Here is a 19766-nt window from a genome sequence, read left to right as displayed (position 1 = left end):
ACCAGTGAACTGTACTGTCATGAGACTGTAAAGCTTTTCCTATTTTGATTTATTGGATTTCCTTTTAGTTGACCTTGTACCAGTGAACTGTACTCTCATGAGACTGTAGCTGTTCCTATTTTAATTCATTGGGTTTCCTTTTAGTTGACCTTGTACCAGTGAACTGTACTGTCATGAGACTGTAAAGCTTTTCCTATTTTGATTTATTGGATTTCCTTTTAGTTGACCTTGTACCAGTGAACTGTACTCTCATGAGACTGTAGCTGTTCCTATTTTAATTCATTGGATTTCCTTTTAGACCTTGTACCAGTGAACTGTATTGTCATGAGACTGTAGCTGTTCCTATTTTAATTCATTGGATTTCCGTTTAGTTGACCTTGTACCGAATCACGTTTATTATCCATCTGTCTTTATTTTTACACATGCATTCACATTGCATCATCAGCTGCTCAGCAGCTGTTGTTTGTTTTTTTCTTTTTTTTCCCTCTTTCCAAAACCTCCAGACAGACACCGAGGTCTCTCACCACGTCCACCCCGGACATGCGAGCCCAGGCAGCGGCCGAAGGCCGCTGCCCCCCCCCAACCCACTGGAACTAGGTAGGGCGAAGTGAAATAAAACCTATCAGTAGGTCCCCACCGACAGGGGTCACTGATGGCTAGGGTTAGAAAAAACACCAAACTGACACTACACCAGGGGCATACTCTGGAAACAAATTACTGCCTAGTGTAACAACGTTACTAACCGACTTTTCTTTTAAGGCTTGACATTACACCAAATCCTAAATAGTTCCACTGTTCTATTCCAACAGAGTAAATATCTGTACTGTCACTTTAAGAGTCTTTGCACTGGCTTGCTAATGACGCCCCCAGCTGCGCCTGTCAGTGTTTACCTAGGAGAGGAGAGGAGAGGAGACGGCAGGGTAAATAGCTCTATATTGTGACAGTAATCATTGCTATAGAGTGCTTGTTGACAGTAACACTGGTAAATAGCTCTATATTGTGACAGTAATCATTGCTATAGAGTGTTTGTTAAGTAACAGTGTTAAACAGCTCCATAGTGTGACAGTAATCATTGCTATAGAGTGTTTGTTCAGTAACAGTGTTAAACAGCTCTATAGTGTGACAGTAATCATTGCTATAGAGTGTTTGTTCAGTAACAGGGTTAAACAGCTCCATATTGTGTGACAGTAATCATTGCTATAGAGTGTTTGTTCAGTAACAGTGTTAAACAGCTCCATAGTGTGACAGTAATCATTGCTATAGAGTGTTTGTTCAGTAACAGTGTTAAACAGCTCTATATTGTGACAGTAATCATTGCTATAGAGTGTTTGTTCAGTAACAGTGTTAAACAGCTCCATAGTGTGACAGTAATCATTGCTATAGAGTGTTTGTTCAGTAACAGTGTTAAACAGCTCTATAGTGTGACAGTAATCATTGCTATAGAGTGTTTGTTCAGTAACAGGGTTAAACAGCTCCATATTGTGTGACAGTAATCATTGCTATAGAGTGTTTGTTCAGTAACAGTGTTAAACAGCTCCATAGTGTGACAGTAATCATTCTTGTTTGTTCCCCGTAACAGGATATCAAAGAATCCACATGAGGGCAGTGTTTCCATTCTCATGTTTTCGCTGGTGTATTTCTGTCACTTGAACTACGTTGTGTGTGTGTGTGTGTCTCCTGCAGGTGTCAACAGAAGGACCGCAAACATGGCGAGTTGCTGCTCGGAGCAACAGGTGAGACAGCAATAGCATTATCATTTGGTCAGCTAAGCCAGTCTGTGCTAGCATTATCATGTTGAGCTAACCCAGTCTGTGTGTGACATACTGTGCAACAACTGCTCTACCCTGAGTGGAGTCTGGGGGTCCCCAGAAATGCCATCAAGTGGGGGTCCCTAACCTGCTTAACGGGGGGGTCCTTGAAATCAGCTAATAAGTGCAGAGATGATGCTGCTTGCTTCTGATCCGCCCTCCTTTTGAACAAAGCATCACTACAACTCTATCCTTTCTGCTATCAGTCATTTCACTGCTGTCTCCCCACAGCTGTGCGTTTTGGCATTGTTGATGAGATATGATTGAGGACATCTTGTAAACCTGTCCTTTATTAACTACGTTTAGAGTAGTAAAATGTGTTTAAATCAAAGTCCTTTGTGACGTTTTTATCACTGTTGATACATAATGCGCGTGTCGTCGCAAGACGGGTCCCGGGACCCGTTACATTGAAAACCTAGCAACGTCGTCGCTCTAAAGTGTCTGTCCACTTGGGGCTCCTTGCTTTGAGACGCACTGCCTTACCTTACAGGTCAAGCTGCCGGACTTTGAGGACCTGAGACGTCATTTCAACAAAAAACAGTGGAGCGAGCTGAGGGAGATTGACAAGATCAGATATGCCAACATGAAGAGCAACCACCTGTTTAAGCTCTCCATAGGTAATGTTAAAAACTGTTTGCAGGTAATGGTACAAATATGTATTTTGCCAAGCAGAGTAAATACAGGTGTGTTATTTAAACATCAGGCAACCACTGGGATTTGGATAGAGTGCCAGGAATGTGCTGTCGTGTTCTAGAACCCAACCGTCTGTCTGTCTGTCTGTCTGTCTGTCTGTCTGTCTGTCTGTCTGTCTGTCTGTCTGTGTCTGTCTCTCTCTATCTCTCTCTCTCTCTCTCTCTCTCTCTCTCTCTCTCTCTCTCTCTCTCTCTCTCTCTCTGCGTTCTCTCCTCCTTTCTCCTTCAGGTATCAAGTCCCAGCCTCCAGACTTCATGAGGAGTCGCAACAAGCGCATCCAAACCCCCCCCTCACCTCGGCTCTCCTCCTCAAGTGAGGAAGAGGAGAAGGATGAAGAAGACGCGGAGTGGACTCCTTCCGTGTCTGGTAATCCCACACGGTTGCCATAGTCACACTACTGTACACGATAGTAAAGTTGAGCTGGTGGAGTGTGACTGCTTTTTCATAAAGCTAAATTAAATCCATAACAGTAATATAGTATTGTTAAATCAACAACGCCTGGGGCTTGGTTTAAACAGTCAACCATATGTGACACATCCAAGCTGTGTCTTCTTTTATTTATTCCATCAAATATGCTGTGTTCTAAATCCATAACTTTAGGTCAACATTAGAATGAGCTGCATTTGAATGTCCACATGAACACCCGTCTTCTCCGTCTGTGTGTTGTGTCAGGTCGACAGAAAACACTGTCAGTGCCCCCCAGTGACAGAGAGCTGAGAAAACTGCCCAAGGTCGATTACACCGAGGAGGAAGAGCCAGACGACGAAGAGTACTTCTGTGAGTACTTCCATTCCGTCTGCTCAGTTTTTTCTCTCACACACAGTTTTTGTCTCTTCTCTTCTATACTTTGTACAATGTTTAGTTGTATATGGCATACTTTGTAACACACTTCACCTCTTTGTTCTCTGTCTGTCTGTCTGTCTGTCTGTCTGTCTGACTGTCTGTCTGTCTGTCTGTCTGTCTGTCTGTCTGTCTGTCTGTGTGCGTGCGTGCGTGCGTGCGTGCGTGCGTGCGTGCGTGCGTGCGTGCGTGTGTGTGTCCATCCAGACTGTGACCCGTGTAAGGTGTTCTTCTTATCTCACTGTGAGGAACACGGTCCTCCTGTGTTCACGGTTGGTCGTACTATACGTCTCGGAGTTCCTGACAGAGCCAGGAAGACTTTGCCCAAGAGATTCCAGGTAAAACTATGTACATATATTCTGTACATTACACACAGACACTGTCAATGTACATAACTTTTTATACTATCTTGATATCTGTTGATCTCTCTCTCTCTCTCTCTCTCTCTCTCTCTCTCTCTCTCTCTCTCTCTCTCTCTCTCTCTCTCTCTCTCTCTCTCTCTCTCTGTGTGCAGATTAAACGTTCACGCATCCCGAATGCAGGTCTAGGGGTGTTCTACAAGGGAAAGCATCCTCTTGATGTGGGGGCTCACTTTGGGCCCTATCAAGGAGTCAGGACCTCCAAAGAGGAAGCTGAGGAGAGCGGATACTCCTGGGTGGTGAGTGAGTGAGTGCGTGCGTGCGTGCGTGCGTGCGTGCGTGTATCTGACTGTCAGATACATGCATGAAAAAAAGAAAGTTAAATAGGATCTTGTCAGATCTACAATGAAGGACACTGCTTAGTGAGTAGTTATATGGTAACCAGGGATTATGTTTTTAAGTCATACATAATATCATATCCTAAATCGTTACATCTAGTTTAATAGACGTTTTTATGTCAGTAGGCAATACTTATAGATAAATAATGATTGCTCTCTCTCTCTCTCTCTCTCTCTCTCTCTCTCTCTCTCTCTCTCTTTAGCTTCGCAAGAAGAAAAAATATGTCTACATTGATGCCAAAGACGAGACCAAGTCAAACTGGATGAGGTTAGATATAATTCTCCTGAAATAAAGTACTTGATTTCTCTCCCTCATGTGAATGTGTCTCCTATACCAAAGCATTTCCTATGAGGCACGGCTTTTAACTGGTTCCAGAAAATGTCATCGTATAACACCCATTTTAGCTTTTAGTCTTGCACTGTCCTACATTTCAGACCTACCTGTCTCCTTGCTGACTCTTTGCCCCGTTTTAAATCCCTTCTGAAAAGTCATCTCTGTAGAGCTGCATTCAACCCTCGGCACTCTTGATTTGTGTGTTTTTCAGGTATGTCAACTGTGCTCGCTATGAGGAAGAACAGAACCTGGTCGCGTTCCAGTTCCGAAAGGCCGTTGTGTATCGCACCTGTCGCCCTGTTAGAAAGGGAGAAGAACTGCTGGTCTGGTACGGGGATGACTACGCCAAGGAGCTGGGAATCATCTTTGATAAGATATGGGACCAAAAGAGTTCTGATAAAGGTAGCCGTCTGTCTGTCTGTCTGTCTGTCTGTTGAATGGAACCCGTCTAAATGACTTACCGACTGTTGATTTATACGATAGAGATTAGTTAGTCTAGTCAAATACTATCAGACTAATCGATGTGTGAATTATACATAGATATATAGAGATATTTTGTTTTTTTGTGTGCTAATATTTATCTACAAAATTACTACTATACACACGTTCAGTCAATTTACCCATGTCTTTCAATCCGCGAAACTCTGCTCTGAATTTTGACAAGGAGACAGTATTTCAGTTGTTTACATGAAATTTGCTCGCTCGCTCAACGCTCGCTCACTCACTCACTCACTCACTCACTCACTCACTCACTCACTCACTCACTCACTCACTGCACTCACTCACTCACTCACTCACTCACTCACTCAATCTCTGCCTCTCCCTCTCTCTCAGAACCGGGGCCCCAGTCTTCCAAGGCTAAGATCCAGTCCTCCAAGACTCGGACTCAGTCCGCTACTCAGACTCAGGCCTTCTGCTGTCCTGAGTGTCCGTACGCCTTCAACTCTCAGCTCTTCTACCACAAGCACTTGAAGAGGAGCCACAACGACCTCTACTTCCAGATGCTGAGAAGTGGACAGATCCCCCCAGCAGCGCAAGCCTGTCGGCAGCAGCACGGCCCCAGCAGCTCTGCTGAAACCAACTTGAAACAAGGACACACTGGACACTCTGGGGGGGGGGAACCTTTAGGTAACCCCAAGACACGCCAGCTTGTTCATACCAGAGAGAGACCCTTCCAGTGTGAACAGTGTGAGAAGACGTTCACTCAGTCGTCTCACCTCAAGAGCCACCAGCGTACCCACACAGGAGAGAGACCCTACGGCTGTCGGCAGTGTGAGAAGACGTTCACTCGGGCAGGTAACCTGAAGACGCACCAGCGTACCCACACAGGAGACAAACCCTACCACTGTCAACAGTGTGACAAGAGTTTCAGCGAGGCATGGAACCTGAAGACGCACCAGCGTACCCACACAGGAGAGAGACCCTACAGCTGTCGGCAGTGTGAGAAGACGTTCGCTATGGCAGGTAACCTGAAGACGCACCAGCGTACCCACACAGGAGACAAACCCTACCACTGTCAACAGTGTGACAAGAGTTTCAGCGTGGCAGGGAACCTGAAGAAGCACCAGCGTACCCACACAGGAGAGAGACCCTACGGCTGTCGGCAGTGTGAGAAGACGTTCACTCGGGCAGGTAACCTGAAGACGCACCAGCGTACCCACACAGGAGACAAACCCTACCGCTGTCGACAGTGTGACAAGAGTTTACGCCATGCACATCACCTGGCGACGCACCAGCGTACCCACACAGGAGAGAGACCGTACCGCTGTCGACAGTGTGAGAAGAGTTTCAACGAGCCGGGACACCTCAAGACACACCTGCGTATCCACTCTGGAGAGAAACCCTACCACTGCCAAGAGTGTGAGAAGAGTTTCAACGTTGCAGGTAACCTGAGGACACACCAGCGGCGTCTCCACTCTGCAGAGAAACCATACCACTGCAGACAGTGCGGCAAGAGTTTCGCTCTGTTAGATCACCTGAAGAGTCACCGGTGTCTCCCCGCAGGACAGAAGCCTTTCCACTGCGCACAGTGTGGCAAGAGTTTCACGCGCTCGGCTCACCTGAAGAAACACCAATGTGTCTCTGCTGCTGCTGCTGCACTCGATTAAAACCTTCTCTGGCCTTTTGTTTAGATTTAGTATGAGCGTGCCTTTGTGTGTGTGTGAGCATACAAAAGATACAAAGATTAGTTTCTGTTGTTTTAGTTTCTGTTGTTTTATTAACACTCAAATACCTGGAACGCGCCCGAGTCGTGTTAGATTTGAACCACTTTAATCATTATTTTATGCTTTAACTATTGAAAAATAGCAGATATACAAGCTCGCAGCGCGGCACCGAGTGCCGCGCTGCGAGATAGGCCTAAATGGGTTAATGATCTGCACAACGGTAGGGCTTCTCCCCTGTATGAATGATCTGTCACCCCACACAGCAGTAGGGCTTCTCTCCACTGTGAATGTCACCCCACACAGCAGTAGGGCTTCTCTCCACTGTGAATGTCACACCACACTGGACACGGCAGTAAGGCTTCTCTCTTTGCCTAGTACGGAACCTTTTCCCACGCTGGTCACAGCTGTGAGGCTTCTCTCTCTCCGGTGTGAACTCGGACAGTGGAATGACAGTGACATTGCATTAATTATAAAACATGTTTTCCCCCCACACTTTCCTGTGATCACAAAATAAATGTTTTTTCTACCGTGGCTCCCTTGTTGAGTGTGACCTTTAATTCATCAGCAATCAAATGTGTCCATTTGCAACGATTAAAACCATGCAGAGAAAACAGTGTTGTTGAATTTATCTATGTGTATCTACTACATCGGTGGTTCTCAACCTGTGGGTGGGGTCCCACAATTATTTTGGGGGGGGTCCCCAGATGATTTAATGTGCAACATTGTTTTCTCACTCAACAGTAAACAAACCAACATAGCGTTTAAGTGTATAGAGGGTTAAATTAATTATGACACATTAATTAGAGGCAGAAATTGTGAAAATAGCCGATCTACATGCTCACAACGCCTCGCGTTGCGAGGCGTTGTGAGCATGTAGATCTGCTATTTTCACAATAGAACTGTGGATGGATCACTGTACTACATCTTGGTGGTACTACATCTTGGTGGCACCCCGACCCATGATGGACTTCTTAGTGTTTCTCTCAGGTTTCAAAAGCATTATGTAACACTTTGGTCCAAACAGTGCCAACAAAAGGCCAAAACTAGATGCTAAAATAGCAAATATCTCCACCACATCTGCATATTTGCCTGGAGAGCTGATATATGCTGGGATGAAGGCTATCCACACGGCACAGAAGATCAACATGCTGAAAGTGATTAACTTGGCTTCATTGAAGTTGTCTGGAAGATTCCTTGCCATGAAAGCTAGGATGAAGCTAAGGAGAGCCAGTAAACCAATATAACCCAGTAAGACTGCAAAACCAACTGTAGATCCCACATCACACTCATAGACTATCTTATCACTGTGGTATTGTGTGTTTTTATGAGGACTTGGTGAGGCAGAAACAAGCCAGACTATGCAGATTAATGCTTGAATAGAAGTAAGAACCAGAAGTGTTCCTCTCTGCTGCACAGCACCAAACCACTTCATAATGTCTGCTCCTCCAGGCTTGGAGGTCTTGAACACGGCCAACACCACCATAGTCTTTACCAGGATACAACTCACACTAAGAACAAAGGAGATCCCAAACACTGCGTGTCTCAGCTGGCAGGTCCACATCCTGGGACGTCCAATGAACAGAAGAGAACACAAGAAACACAGTTTGAGTGACAGCAAGAGTTGGAAGCTGAGTTCTGAGTTGTTGGCGCGCACCATGGGCGTGTCTCGATGATAGATGAAGATTCCCAGGACAATGGCAGAGATAAGTGTGCCTAATAATGAGATTGTTGTCAAGGAGATACCGATGCCTTCGTGATAGGAGAGGAACTCCACACTCTTGGGGACACAGTGGTCACGCTGGGGACTGGACCAGGAGTCCTCTGGACAACTGGTGCACTCTGTAGAGTCTGACGAGGAGCAGGGGAGATTAAAGGGACAAGTACGGGCTCACGTTTCACATGTGTTGGCCTCAAATGTACTTAAAAAAGGGGCAAAATGTTTGAAAACAGCAGATCTACGAGCTCACAACGCGTCGCGGAGCTCGTAGATCGGCTGTTTTCAAATAGCCGAGGTATACGACGGTTTAATATGAAATGTATGTCTGCAAAGTAACTAGCAACTAAAGTTTTCAAATAATTGTAGTGGAGTACAGGTAAAAGTGGGTTGGGGGGATCCACGGTCAAGTGCTTTCAATCCGTCAAGTCGTCAACTATTTTTGGAATTTATTTTGGACTTTTGTGTCCAGGATTTGGGTTCACGGCATGTTTGGGTGGGTCCAGGGGGTCCAGGGGATCAAGTGTGACCGTAGGGGGGTCCCAAACCCCACTCTGACACAAACCGACGTGCTGTGAGCTTGTAGATGTGTATTTCTGAATGTCCAAAAGCAAGCGATACGTTATAAAATGTTGCCATAACCGGCCTTACTGGGGAGGGGACCCCCTGGTTTGCCCCCAAGGACCCCTGAGGGTTAAAAGACGCATTTTCAAACCACGCCCCGCCCCCAATTTGCATATGTCGACTAAGCTCCTCCCCTTCGTTTACATACAACCGTCTGCATTTTTTACGCGCTGGGAAACTCATTAGCATAATGTATGCGTGCCACGCCCACACGCATTTTCAAACCACGCCCCGCCCCCAATTTGCATATGTCGACTAAGCTCCTCCCCTTCATTTACATACGGCCGTCTGCATTTTTTACGCGCTGGGAAACGCCACTTAACAGCCTCATTAGCATAATGTATGCGTGCCACGCCCACACGCATTTTCAAACCACGCCCCGCCCCAATTTGCATATGTCGACTAAGCTCCTCCCCTTCGTTTACATACGACCGTCTGCATTTTTTACGCGCTGGGAAACGCCACTTAACAGCCTCATTAGCATAATGTATGCGTGCCACGCCCACACACATTTTCAAACCACGCCCCGCCCCCAATTTGCATATGTCGACTAAGCTCCTCCCCTTCGTTTACATACGACCGTCTGCATTTTTTACGCGCTGGGAAACGCCACTTAACAGCCTCATTAGCATAATGTATGCGTGCCACGCCCACACACATTTTCAAACCACGCCCCGCCCCCAATTTGCATATGTCGACTAAGCTCCTCCCCTTCGTTTACATACGACCGTCTGCATTTTTTACGCGCTGGGAAACTCATTAGCATAATGTATGCGTGCCACGCCCACACGCATTTTCAAACCACGCCCCGCCCCCAATTTGCATATGTCGACTAAGCTCCTCCCCTTCATTTACATATGGCCGTCTGCATTTTTTACGCGCTGGGAAACGCCACTTAACAGCCTCATTAGCATAATGTATGCGTGCCACGCCCACACGCATTTTCAAACCACGCCCCGTCCCCAATTTGCATATGTCGACTAAGCTCCTCCCCTTCGTTTACATACGACCGTCTGCATTTTTTACGCGCTGGGAAACGCCACTTAACAGCCTCATTAGCATAATGTATGCGTGCCACGCCCACACGCATTTTCAAACCACGCCCCGCCCCCAATTTGCATATGTCGACTAAGCTCCTCCCCTTCATTTACATACGGCCGTCTGCATTTTTTACGCGCTGGGAAACGCCACTTAACAGCCTCATTAGCATAATGTATGCGTGCCACGCCCACACACATTTTCAAACCACGCCCCGCCCCCAATTTGCATATGTCGACTAAGCTCCTCCCCTTCATTTACATACGGCCGTCTGCATTTTTTACGCGCTGGGAAACGCCACTTAACAGCCTCATTAGCATAATGTATGCGTGCCACGCCCACACGCATTTTCAAACCACGCCCCGCCCCCAATTTGCATATGTCGACTAAGCTCCTCCCCTTCATTTACATACGGCCGTCTGCATTTTTTACGCGCTGGGAAACGCCACTTAACAGCCTCATTAGCATAATGTATGCGTGCCACGCCCACACACATTTTCAAACCACGCCCCGCCCCCAATTTGCATATGTCGACTAAGCTCCTCCCCTTCATTTACATACGGCCGTCTGCATTTTTTACGCGCTGGGAAACGCCACTTAACAGCCTCATTAGCATAATGTATGCGTGCCACGCCCACACGCATTTTCAAACCACGCCCCGCCCCCAATTTGCATATGTCGACTAAGCTCCTCCCCTTCGTTTACATACGACCGTCTGCATTTTTTACGCGCTGGGAAACGCCACTTAACAGCCTCATTAGCATAAGGTATGCGTGCCACGCCCACACGCATTTCCAAACCACGCCCCCCCCCCCCCCCCATTTGCATAAGTCGGCTTCATTTACATAATTAATGCGTGCGACGCCCACAAAACTCATTACGTTAGGCCCACTCACTCATTAAGTCAGACTCCTCCCTCTTGTTGAAACCACGCCCACTCATTAAGTTAAACTCCTCCCACTCATTAAGTTAGACTCCCGTCTAACTAGCCCCGCCCCTTTTTTATTTTTATTTATTTATTTATTTATTTATTTAGGAAGAAAGAAAGAAAGATAGATAGATAGATAGATAGATAGATAGATAGATAGATAGATAGATAGATAGATAGATAGATAGATTGATTTAAGTAAGCAAGAACGCTATCTATTTATTTAGCCGATAGGCAGAAGCCCGGAATCGGGGGCGGAGACCCGATTCCGGATAAGCGGTTGAAGATGGATGGATGGATGGATGGATGGATGGATGGATGGATGGAAGGAAGGAAGGAAGGAAGGAAGGAAGGAAGGAAGGAAGGAAGGAAGGAAGGAAGGAAACATAGTTGGGGAGGGAAATAAATAAATAAATCAATAAATAGTCTGTCTCGACAGGGGCCTTATATATTAATAATTAATGAAATAAATAAAGCTCCTTTTAGTTGACCTTGTACCAGTGAGCCCAGCCAATGCAGGGGGCGGGGCCATAATTAATTAATTAATTAATTAAATAATCCGTACGCAGTCGGGGGAACAGCCAATGCCGGGGCCAATGTGTCCTTTCGGCCTGGTGCAGACACCTGGGGGTCCCCCAGGGACCTACCTGGGGATCCCTGGAGCTCCGGGGGTCCTTGGAGGTTGTAGTTTGGGAGGTAAGGAGTGTGTGTGCAAAAGTTGGCATGGATCGGGGCAACGGTTGCGGAGATATGAGCAGGGAAAAAGTGTGACGTGTGACGGACGGAGAGACAGACAGCCGGTGGAGGTTTTGGTAGTAAGTGCGACCTGACGGTCGCAATTATGTAATTCATTTATTGGCGTGAGTAAAAGCATCAATACTGCAACATAGATATAGTGGAAATAGCAGATCTACAAGCTGGCTCACAGTGTAGATAGATCTGACTGACTGACTGATTGATTGGTTGATTGATTGATTGATTGATTGATTGAGCGAGCTATTTATTACAAGTATTGCATAGTTTACAGGGGTCTTCTTGGGGGAAAGCTCCTTTTAGTTGACCTTGTACCAGTGAACTGTACTGTCATGAGACTGTAAAGCTTTTCCTATTTTGATTTATTGGATTTCCTTTTAGTTGACCTTGTACCAGTGAACTGTACTCTCATGAGACTGTAGCTGTTCCTATTTTAATTCATTGGGTTTCCTTTTAGTTGACCTTGTACCAGTGAACTGTACTGTCATGAGACTGTAAAGCTTTTCCTATTTTGATTTATTGGATTTCCTTTTAGTTGACCTTGTACCAGTGAACTGTACTCTCATGAGACTGTAGCTGTTCCTATTTTAATTCATTGGATTTCCTTTTAGACCTTGTACCAGTGAACTGTATTGTCATGAGACTGTAGCTGTTCCTATTTTAATTCATTGGATTTCCGTTTAGTTGACCTTGTACCGAATCACGTTTATTATCCATCTGTCTTTATTTTTACACATGCATTCACATTGCATCATCAGCTGCTCAGCAGCTGTTGTTTGTTTTTTTCTTTTTTTTCCCTCTTTCCAAAACCTCCAGACAGACACCGAGGTCTCTCACCACGTCCACCCCGGACATGCGAGCCCAGGCAGCGGCCGAAGGCCGCTGCCCCCCCCCAACCCACTGGAACTAGGTAGGGCGAAGTGAAATAAAACCTATCAGTAGGTCCCCACCGACAGGGGTCACTGATGGCTAGGGTTAGAAAAAACACCAAACTGACACTACACCAGGGGCATACTCTGGAAACAAATTACTGCCTAGTGTAACAACGTTACTAACCGACTTTTCTTTTAAGGCTTGACATTACACCAAATCCTAAATAGTTCCACTGTTCTATTCCAACAGAGTAAATATCTGTACTGTCACTTTAAGAGTCTTTGCACTGGCTTGCTAATGACGCCCCCAGCTGCGCCTGTCAGTGTTTACCTAGGAGAGGAGAGGAGAGGAGACGGCAGGGTAAATAGCTCTATATTGTGACAGTAATCATTGCTATAGAGTGCTTGTTGACAGTAACACTGGTAAATAGCTCTATATTGTGACAGTAATCATTGCTATAGAGTGTTTGTTAAGTAACAGTGTTAAACAGCTCCATAGTGTGACAGTAATCATTGCTATAGAGTGTTTGTTCAGTAACAGTGTTAAACAGCTCTATAGTGTGACAGTAATCATTGCTATAGAGTGTTTGTTCAGTAACAGGGTTAAACAGCTCCATATTGTGTGACAGTAATCATTGCTATAGAGTGTTTGTTCAGTAACAGTGTTAAACAGCTCCATAGTGTGACAGTAATCATTGCTATAGAGTGTTTGTTCAGTAACAGTGTTAAACAGCTCTATATTGTGACAGTAATCATTGCTATAGAGTGTTTGTTCAGTAACAGTGTTAAACAGCTCCATAGTGTGACAGTAATCATTGCTATAGAGTGTTTGTTCAGTAACAGTGTTAAACAGCTCTATAGTGTGACAGTAATCATTGCTATAGAGTGTTTGTTCAGTAACAGGGTTAAACAGCTCCATATTGTGTGACAGTAATCATTGCTATAGAGTGTTTGTTCAGTAACAGTGTTAAACAGCTCCATAGTGTGACAGTAATCATTCTTGTTTGTTCCCCGTAACAGGATATCAAAGAATCCACATGAGGGCAGTGTTTCCATTCTCATGTTTTCGCTGGTGTATTTCTGTCACTTGAACTACGTTGTGTGTGTGTGTGTGTCTCCTGCAGGTGTCAACAGAAGGACCGCAAACATGGCGAGTTGCTGCTCGGAGCAACAGGTGAGACAGCAATAGCATTATCATTTGGTCAGCTAAGCCAGTCTGTGCTAGCATTATCATGTTGAGCTAACCCAGTCTGTGTGTGACATACTGTGCAACAACTGCTCTACCCTGAGTGGAGTCTGGGGGTCCCCAGAAATGCCATCAAGTGGGGGTCCCTAACCTGCTTAACGGGGGGGTCCTTGAAATCAGCTAATAAGTGCAGAGATGATGCTGCTTGCTTCTGATCCGCCCTCCTTTTGAACAAAGCATCACTACAACTCTATCCTTTCTGCTATCAGTCATTTCACTGCTGTCTCCCCACAGCTGTGCGTTTTGGCATTGTTGATGAGATATGATTGAGGACATCTTGTAAACCTGTCCTTTATTAACTACGTTTAGAGTAGTAAAATGTGTTTAAATCAAAGTCCTTTGTGACGTTTTTATCACTGTTGATACATAATGCGCGTGTCGTCGCAAGACGGGTCCCGGGACCCGTTACATTGAAAACCTAGCAACGTCGTCGCTCTAAAGTGTCTGTCCACTTGGGGCTCCTTGCTTTGAGACGCACTGCCTTACCTTACAGGTCAAGCTGCCGGACTTTGAGGACCTGAGACGTCATTTCAACAAAAAACAGTGGAGCGAGCTGAGGGAGATTGACAAGATCAGATATGCCAACATGAAGAGCAACCACCTGTTTAAGCTCTCCATAGGTAATGTTAAAAACTGTTTGCAGGTAATGGTACAAATATGTATTTTGCCAAGCAGAGTAAATACAGGTGTGTTATTTAAACATCAGGCAACCACTGGGATTTGGATAGAGTGCCAGGAATGTGCTGTCGTGTTCTAGAACCCAACCGTCTGTCTGTCTGTCTGTCTGTCTGTCTGTCTGTCTGTCTGTCTGTCTGTCTGTCTGTGTCTGTCTCTCTCTATCTCTCTCTCTCTCTCTCTCTCTCTCTCTCTCTCTCTCTCTCTCTCTCTCTCTCTCTCTGCGTTCTCTCCTCCTTTCTCCTTCAGGTATCAAGTCCCAGCCTCCAGACTTCATGAGGAGTCGCAACAAGCGCATCCAAACCCCCCCCTCACCTCGGCTCTCCTCCTCAAGTGAGGAAGAGGAGAAGGATGAAGAAGACGCGGAGTGGACTCCTTCCGTGTCTGGTAATCCCACACGGTTGCCATAGTCACACTACTGTACACGATAGTAAAGTTGAGCTGGTGGAGTGTGACTGCTTTTTCATAAAGCTAAATTAAATCCATAACAGTAATATAGTATTGTTAAATCAACAACGCCTGGGGCTTGGTTTAAACAGTCAACCATATGTGACACATCCAAGCTGTGTCTTCTTTTATTTATTCCATCAAATATGCTGTGTTCTAAATCCATAACTTTAGGTCAACATTAGAATGAGCTGCATTTGAATGTCCACATGAACACCCGTCTTCTCCGTCTGTGTGTTGTGTCAGGTCGACAGAAAACACTGTCAGTGCCCCCCAGTGACAGAGAGCTGAGAAAACTGCCCAAGGTCGATTACACCGAGGAGGAAGAGCCAGACGACGAAGAGTACTTCTGTGAGTACTTCCATTCCGTCTGCTCAGTTTTTTCTCTCACACACAGTTTTTGTCTCTTCTCTTCTATACTTTGTACAATGTTTAGTTGTATATGGCATACTTTGTAACACACTTCACCTCTTTGTTCTCTGTCTGTCTGTCTGTCTGTCTGTCTGTCTGACTGTCTGTCTGTCTGTCTGTCTGTCTGTCTGTCTGTCTGTCTGTGTGCGTGCGTGCGTGCGTGCGTGCGTGCGTGCGTGCGTGCGTGCGTGCGTGTGTGTGTCCATCCAGACTGTGACCCTTGTAAGGTGTTCTTCTTATCTCACTGTGAGGAACACGGTCCTCCTGTGTTCACGGTTGGTCGTACTATACGTCTCGGAGTTCCTGACAGAGCCAGGAAGACTTTGCCCAAGAGATTCCAGGTAAAACTATGTACATATATTCTGTACATTACACACAGACACTGTCAATGTACATAACTTTTTATACTATCTTGATATCTGTTGATCTCTCTCTCTCTCTCTCTCTCTCTCTCTCTCTCTCTCTCTCTCTCTCTCTCTCTCTCTCTCTCTCTCTCTCTCTCTCTCTCTCTGTGTGCAGATTAAACGTTCACGCATCCCGAATGCAGGTCTAGGGGTGTTCTACAAGGGAAAGCATCCTCTTGATGTGGGGGCTCACTTTGGGCCCTATCAAGGAGTCAGGACCTCCAAAGAGGAAGCTGAGGAGAGCGGATACTCCTGGGTGGTGAGTGAGTGAGTGCGTGCGTGCGTGCGTGCGTGCGTGCGTGTATCTGACTGTCAGATACATGCATGAAAAAAAGAAAGTTAAATAGGATCTTGTCAGATCTACAATGAAGGACACTGCTTAGTGAGTAGTTATATGGTAACCAGGGATTATGTTTTTAAGTCATACATAATATCATATCCTAAATCGTTACATCTAGTTTAATAGACGTTTTTATGTCAGTAGGCAATACTTATAGATAAATAATGATTGCTCTCTCTCTCTCTCTCTCTCTCTCTCTCTCTCTCTCTCTCTCTCTTTAGCTTCGCAAGAAGAAAAAATATGTCTACATTGATGCCAAAGACGAGACCAAGTCAAACTGGATGAGGTTAGATATAATTCTCCTGAAATAAAGTACTTGATTTCTCTCCCTCATGTGAATGTGTCTCCTATACCAAAGCATTTCCTATGAGGCACGGCTTTTAACTGGTTCCAGAAAATGTCATCGTATAACACCCATTTTAGCTTTTAGTCTTGCACTGTCCTACATTTCAGACCTACCTGTCTCCTTGCTGACTCTTTGCCCCGTTTTAAATCCCTTCTGAAAAGTCATCTCTGTAGAGCTGCATTCAACCCTCGGCACTCTTGATTTGTGTGTTTTTCAGGTATGTCAACTGTGCTCGCTATGAGGAAGAACAGAACCTGGTCGCGTTCCAGTTCCGAAAGGCCGTTGTGTATCGCACCTGTCGCCCTGTTAGAAAGGGAGAAGAACTGCTGGTCTGGTACGGGGATGACTACGCCAAGGAGCTGGGAATCATCTTTGATAAGATATGGGACCAAAAGAGTTCTGATAAAGGTAGCCGTCTGTCTGTCTGTCTGTCTGTCTGTTGAATGGAACCCGTCTAAATGACTTACCGACTGTTGATTTATACGATAGAGATTAGTTAGTCTAGTCAAATACTATCAGACTAATCGATGTGTGAATTATACATAGATATATAGAGATATTTTGTTTTTTTGTGTGCTAATATTTATCTACAAAATTACTACTATACACACGTTCAGTCAATTTACCCATGTCTTTCAATCCGCGAAACTCTGCTCTGAATTTTGACAAGGAGACAGTATTTCAGTTGTTTACATGAAATTTGCTCGCTCGCTCAACGCTCGCTCACTCACTCACTCACTCACTCACTCACTCACTCACTCACTCACTCACTCACTCACTGCACTCACTCACTCACTCACTCACTCACTCACTCAATCTCTGCCTCTCCCTCTCTCTCAGAACCGGGGCCCCAGTCTTCCAAGGCTAAGATCCAGTCCTCCAAGACTCGGACTCAGTCCGCTACTCAGACTCAGGCCTTCTGCTGTCCTGAGTGTCCGTACGCCTTCAACTCTCAGCTCTTCTACCACAAGCACTTGAAGAGGAGCCACAACGACCTCTACTTCCAGATGCTGAGAAGTGGACAGATCCCCCCAGCAGCGCAAGCCTGTCGGCAGCAGCACGGCCCCAGCAGCTCTGCTGAAACCAACTTGAAACAAGGACACACTGGACACTCTGGGGGGGGGGAACCTTTAGGTAACCCCAAGACACGCCAGCTTGTTCATACCAGAGAGAGACCCTTCCAGTGTGAACAGTGTGAGAAGACGTTCACTCAGTCGTCTCACCTCAAGAGCCACCAGCGTACCCACACAGGAGAGAGACCCTACGGCTGTCGGCAGTGTGAGAAGACGTTCACTCGGGCAGGTAACCTGAAGACGCACCAGCGTACCCACACAGGAGACAAACCCTACCACTGTCAACAGTGTGACAAGAGTTTCAGCGAGGCATGGAACCTGAAGACGCACCAGCGTACCCACACAGGAGAGAGACCCTACAGCTGTCGGCAGTGTGAGAAGACGTTCGCTATGGCAGGTAACCTGAAGACGCACCAGCGTACCCACACAGGAGACAAACCCTACCACTGTCAACAGTGTGACAAGAGTTTCAGCGTGGCAGGGAACCTGAAGAAGCACCAGCGTACCCACACAGGAGAGAGACCCTACGGCTGTCGGCAGTGTGAGAAGACGTTCACTCGGGCAGGTAACCTGAAGACGCACCAGCGTACCCACACAGGAGACAAACCCTACCGCTGTCGACAGTGTGACAAGAGTTTACGCCATGCACATCACCTGGCGACGCACCAGCGTACCCACACAGGAGAGAGACCGTACCGCTGTCGACAGTGTGAGAAGAGTTTCAACGAGCCGGGACACCTCAAGACACACCTGCGTATCCACTCTGGAGAGAAACCCTACCACTGCCAAGAGTGTGAGAAGAGTTTCAACGTTGCAGGTAACCTGAGGACACACCAGCGGCGTCTCCACTCTGCAGAGAAACCATACCACTGCAGACAGTGCGGCAAGAGTTTCGCTCTGTTAGATCACCTGAAGAGTCACCGGTGTCTCCCCGCAGGACAGAAGCCTTTCCACTGCGCACAGTGTGGCAAGAGTTTCACGCGCTCGGCTCACCTGAAGAAACACCAATGTGTCTCTGCTGCTGCTGCTGCACTCGATTAAAACCTTCTCTGGCCTTTTGTTTAGATTTAGTATGAGCGTGCCTTTGTGTGTGTGTGAGCATACAAAAGATACAAAGATTAGTTTCTGTTGTTTTAGTTTCTGTTGTTTTATTAACACTCAAATACCTGGAACGCGCCCGAGTCGTGTTAGATTTGAACCACTTTAATCATTATTTTATGCTTTAACTATTGAAAAATAGCAGATATACAAGCTCGCAGCGCGGCACCGAGTGCCGCGCTGCGAGATAGGCCTAAATGGGTTAATGATCTGCACAACGGTAGGGCTTCTCCCCTGTATGAATGATCTGTCACCCCACACAGCAGTAGGGCTTCTCTCCACTGTGAATGTCACCCCACACAGCAGTAGGGCTTCTCTCCACTGTGAATGTCACACCACACTGGACACGGCAGTAAGGCTTCTCTCTTTGCCTAGTACGGAACCTTTTCCCACGCTGGTCACAGCTGTGAGGCTTCTCTCTCTCCGGTGTGAACTCGGACAGTGGAATGACAGTGACATTGCATTAATTATAAAACATGTTTTCCCCCCACACTTTCCTGTGATCACAAAATAAATGTTTTTTCTACCGTGGCTCCCTTGTTGAGTGTGACCTTTAATTCATCAGCAATCAAATGTGTCCATTTGCAACGATTAAAACCATGCAGAGAAAACAGTGTTGTTGAATTTATCTATGTGTATCTACTACATCGGTGGTTCTCAACCTGTGGGTGGGGTCCCACAATTATTTTGGGGGGGGTCCCCAGATGATTTAATGTGCAACATTGTTTTCTCACTCAACAGTAAACAAACCAACATAGCGTTTAAGTGTATAGAGGGTTAAATTAATTATGACACATTAATTAGAGGCAGAAATTGTGAAAATAGCCGATCTACATGCTCACAACGCCTCGCGTTGCGAGGCGTTGTGAGCATGTAGATCTGCTATTTTCACAATAGAACTGTGGATGGATCACTGTACTACATCTTGGTGGTACTACATCTTGGTGGCACCCCGACCCATGATGGACTTCTTAGTGTTTCTCTCAGGTTTCAAAAGCATTATGTAACACTTTGGTCCAAACAGTGCCAACAAAAGGCCAAAACTAGATGCTAAAATAGCAAATATCTCCACCACATCTGCATATTTGCCTGGAGAGCTGATATATGCTGGGATGAAGGCTATCCACACGGCACAGAAGATCAACATGCTGAAAGTGATTAACTTGGCTTCATTGAAGTTGTCTGGAAGATTCCTTGCCA

General features: G+C 46.0%; 2 protein-coding genes across 2 annotated transcripts; both read left to right on the top strand.

The window, feature by feature from the left end:
• Positions 1–890: 890 nt before the first annotated feature.
• Positions 891–6540, top strand: LOC308288908 (uncharacterized protein; the record flags this gene model as incomplete). Its single annotated transcript, XM_080730382.1, has 12 exons — positions 891–920; positions 1684–1733; positions 2299–2425; positions 2730–2867; positions 3174–3278; positions 3549–3679; positions 3856–3999; positions 4302–4366; positions 4644–4834; positions 5267–5896; positions 5981–6253; positions 6356–6540. Exons 2-12 carry the CDS (start codon positions 1707–1709, stop codon positions 6538–6540), a joined length of 2016 nt encoding a protein of 671 aa, XP_080586508.1. The 5' UTR covers positions 891–920; positions 1684–1706.
• A 6317-nt stretch (positions 6541–12857) lies between these two features.
• On the top strand, positions 12858–18509 carry LOC308288906 (uncharacterized protein; the record flags this gene model as incomplete). Its single annotated transcript, XM_080730380.1, has 12 exons — positions 12858–12887; positions 13651–13700; positions 14266–14392; positions 14697–14834; positions 15141–15245; positions 15516–15646; positions 15825–15968; positions 16271–16335; positions 16613–16803; positions 17236–17865; positions 17950–18222; positions 18325–18509. The coding sequence occupies exons 2-12, from the start codon at positions 13674–13676 to the stop codon at positions 18507–18509; spliced, it is 2016 nt and encodes a 671-aa protein (XP_080586506.1). The 5' UTR covers positions 12858–12887; positions 13651–13673.
• Between the last annotated feature and the right edge of the window lie 1257 nt (positions 18510–19766).

The sequence above is a fragment of the Nannobrachium achirus genome, assembly GCF_963921795.1.
Source record: "Nannobrachium achirus genome assembly, chromosome: 7".
In the NCBI taxonomy this organism is placed as follows: Eukaryota; Metazoa; Chordata; class Actinopteri; order Myctophiformes; family Myctophidae; genus Nannobrachium; species Nannobrachium achirus.
This window is presented reverse-complemented; position numbering and strand designations above follow the sequence as displayed.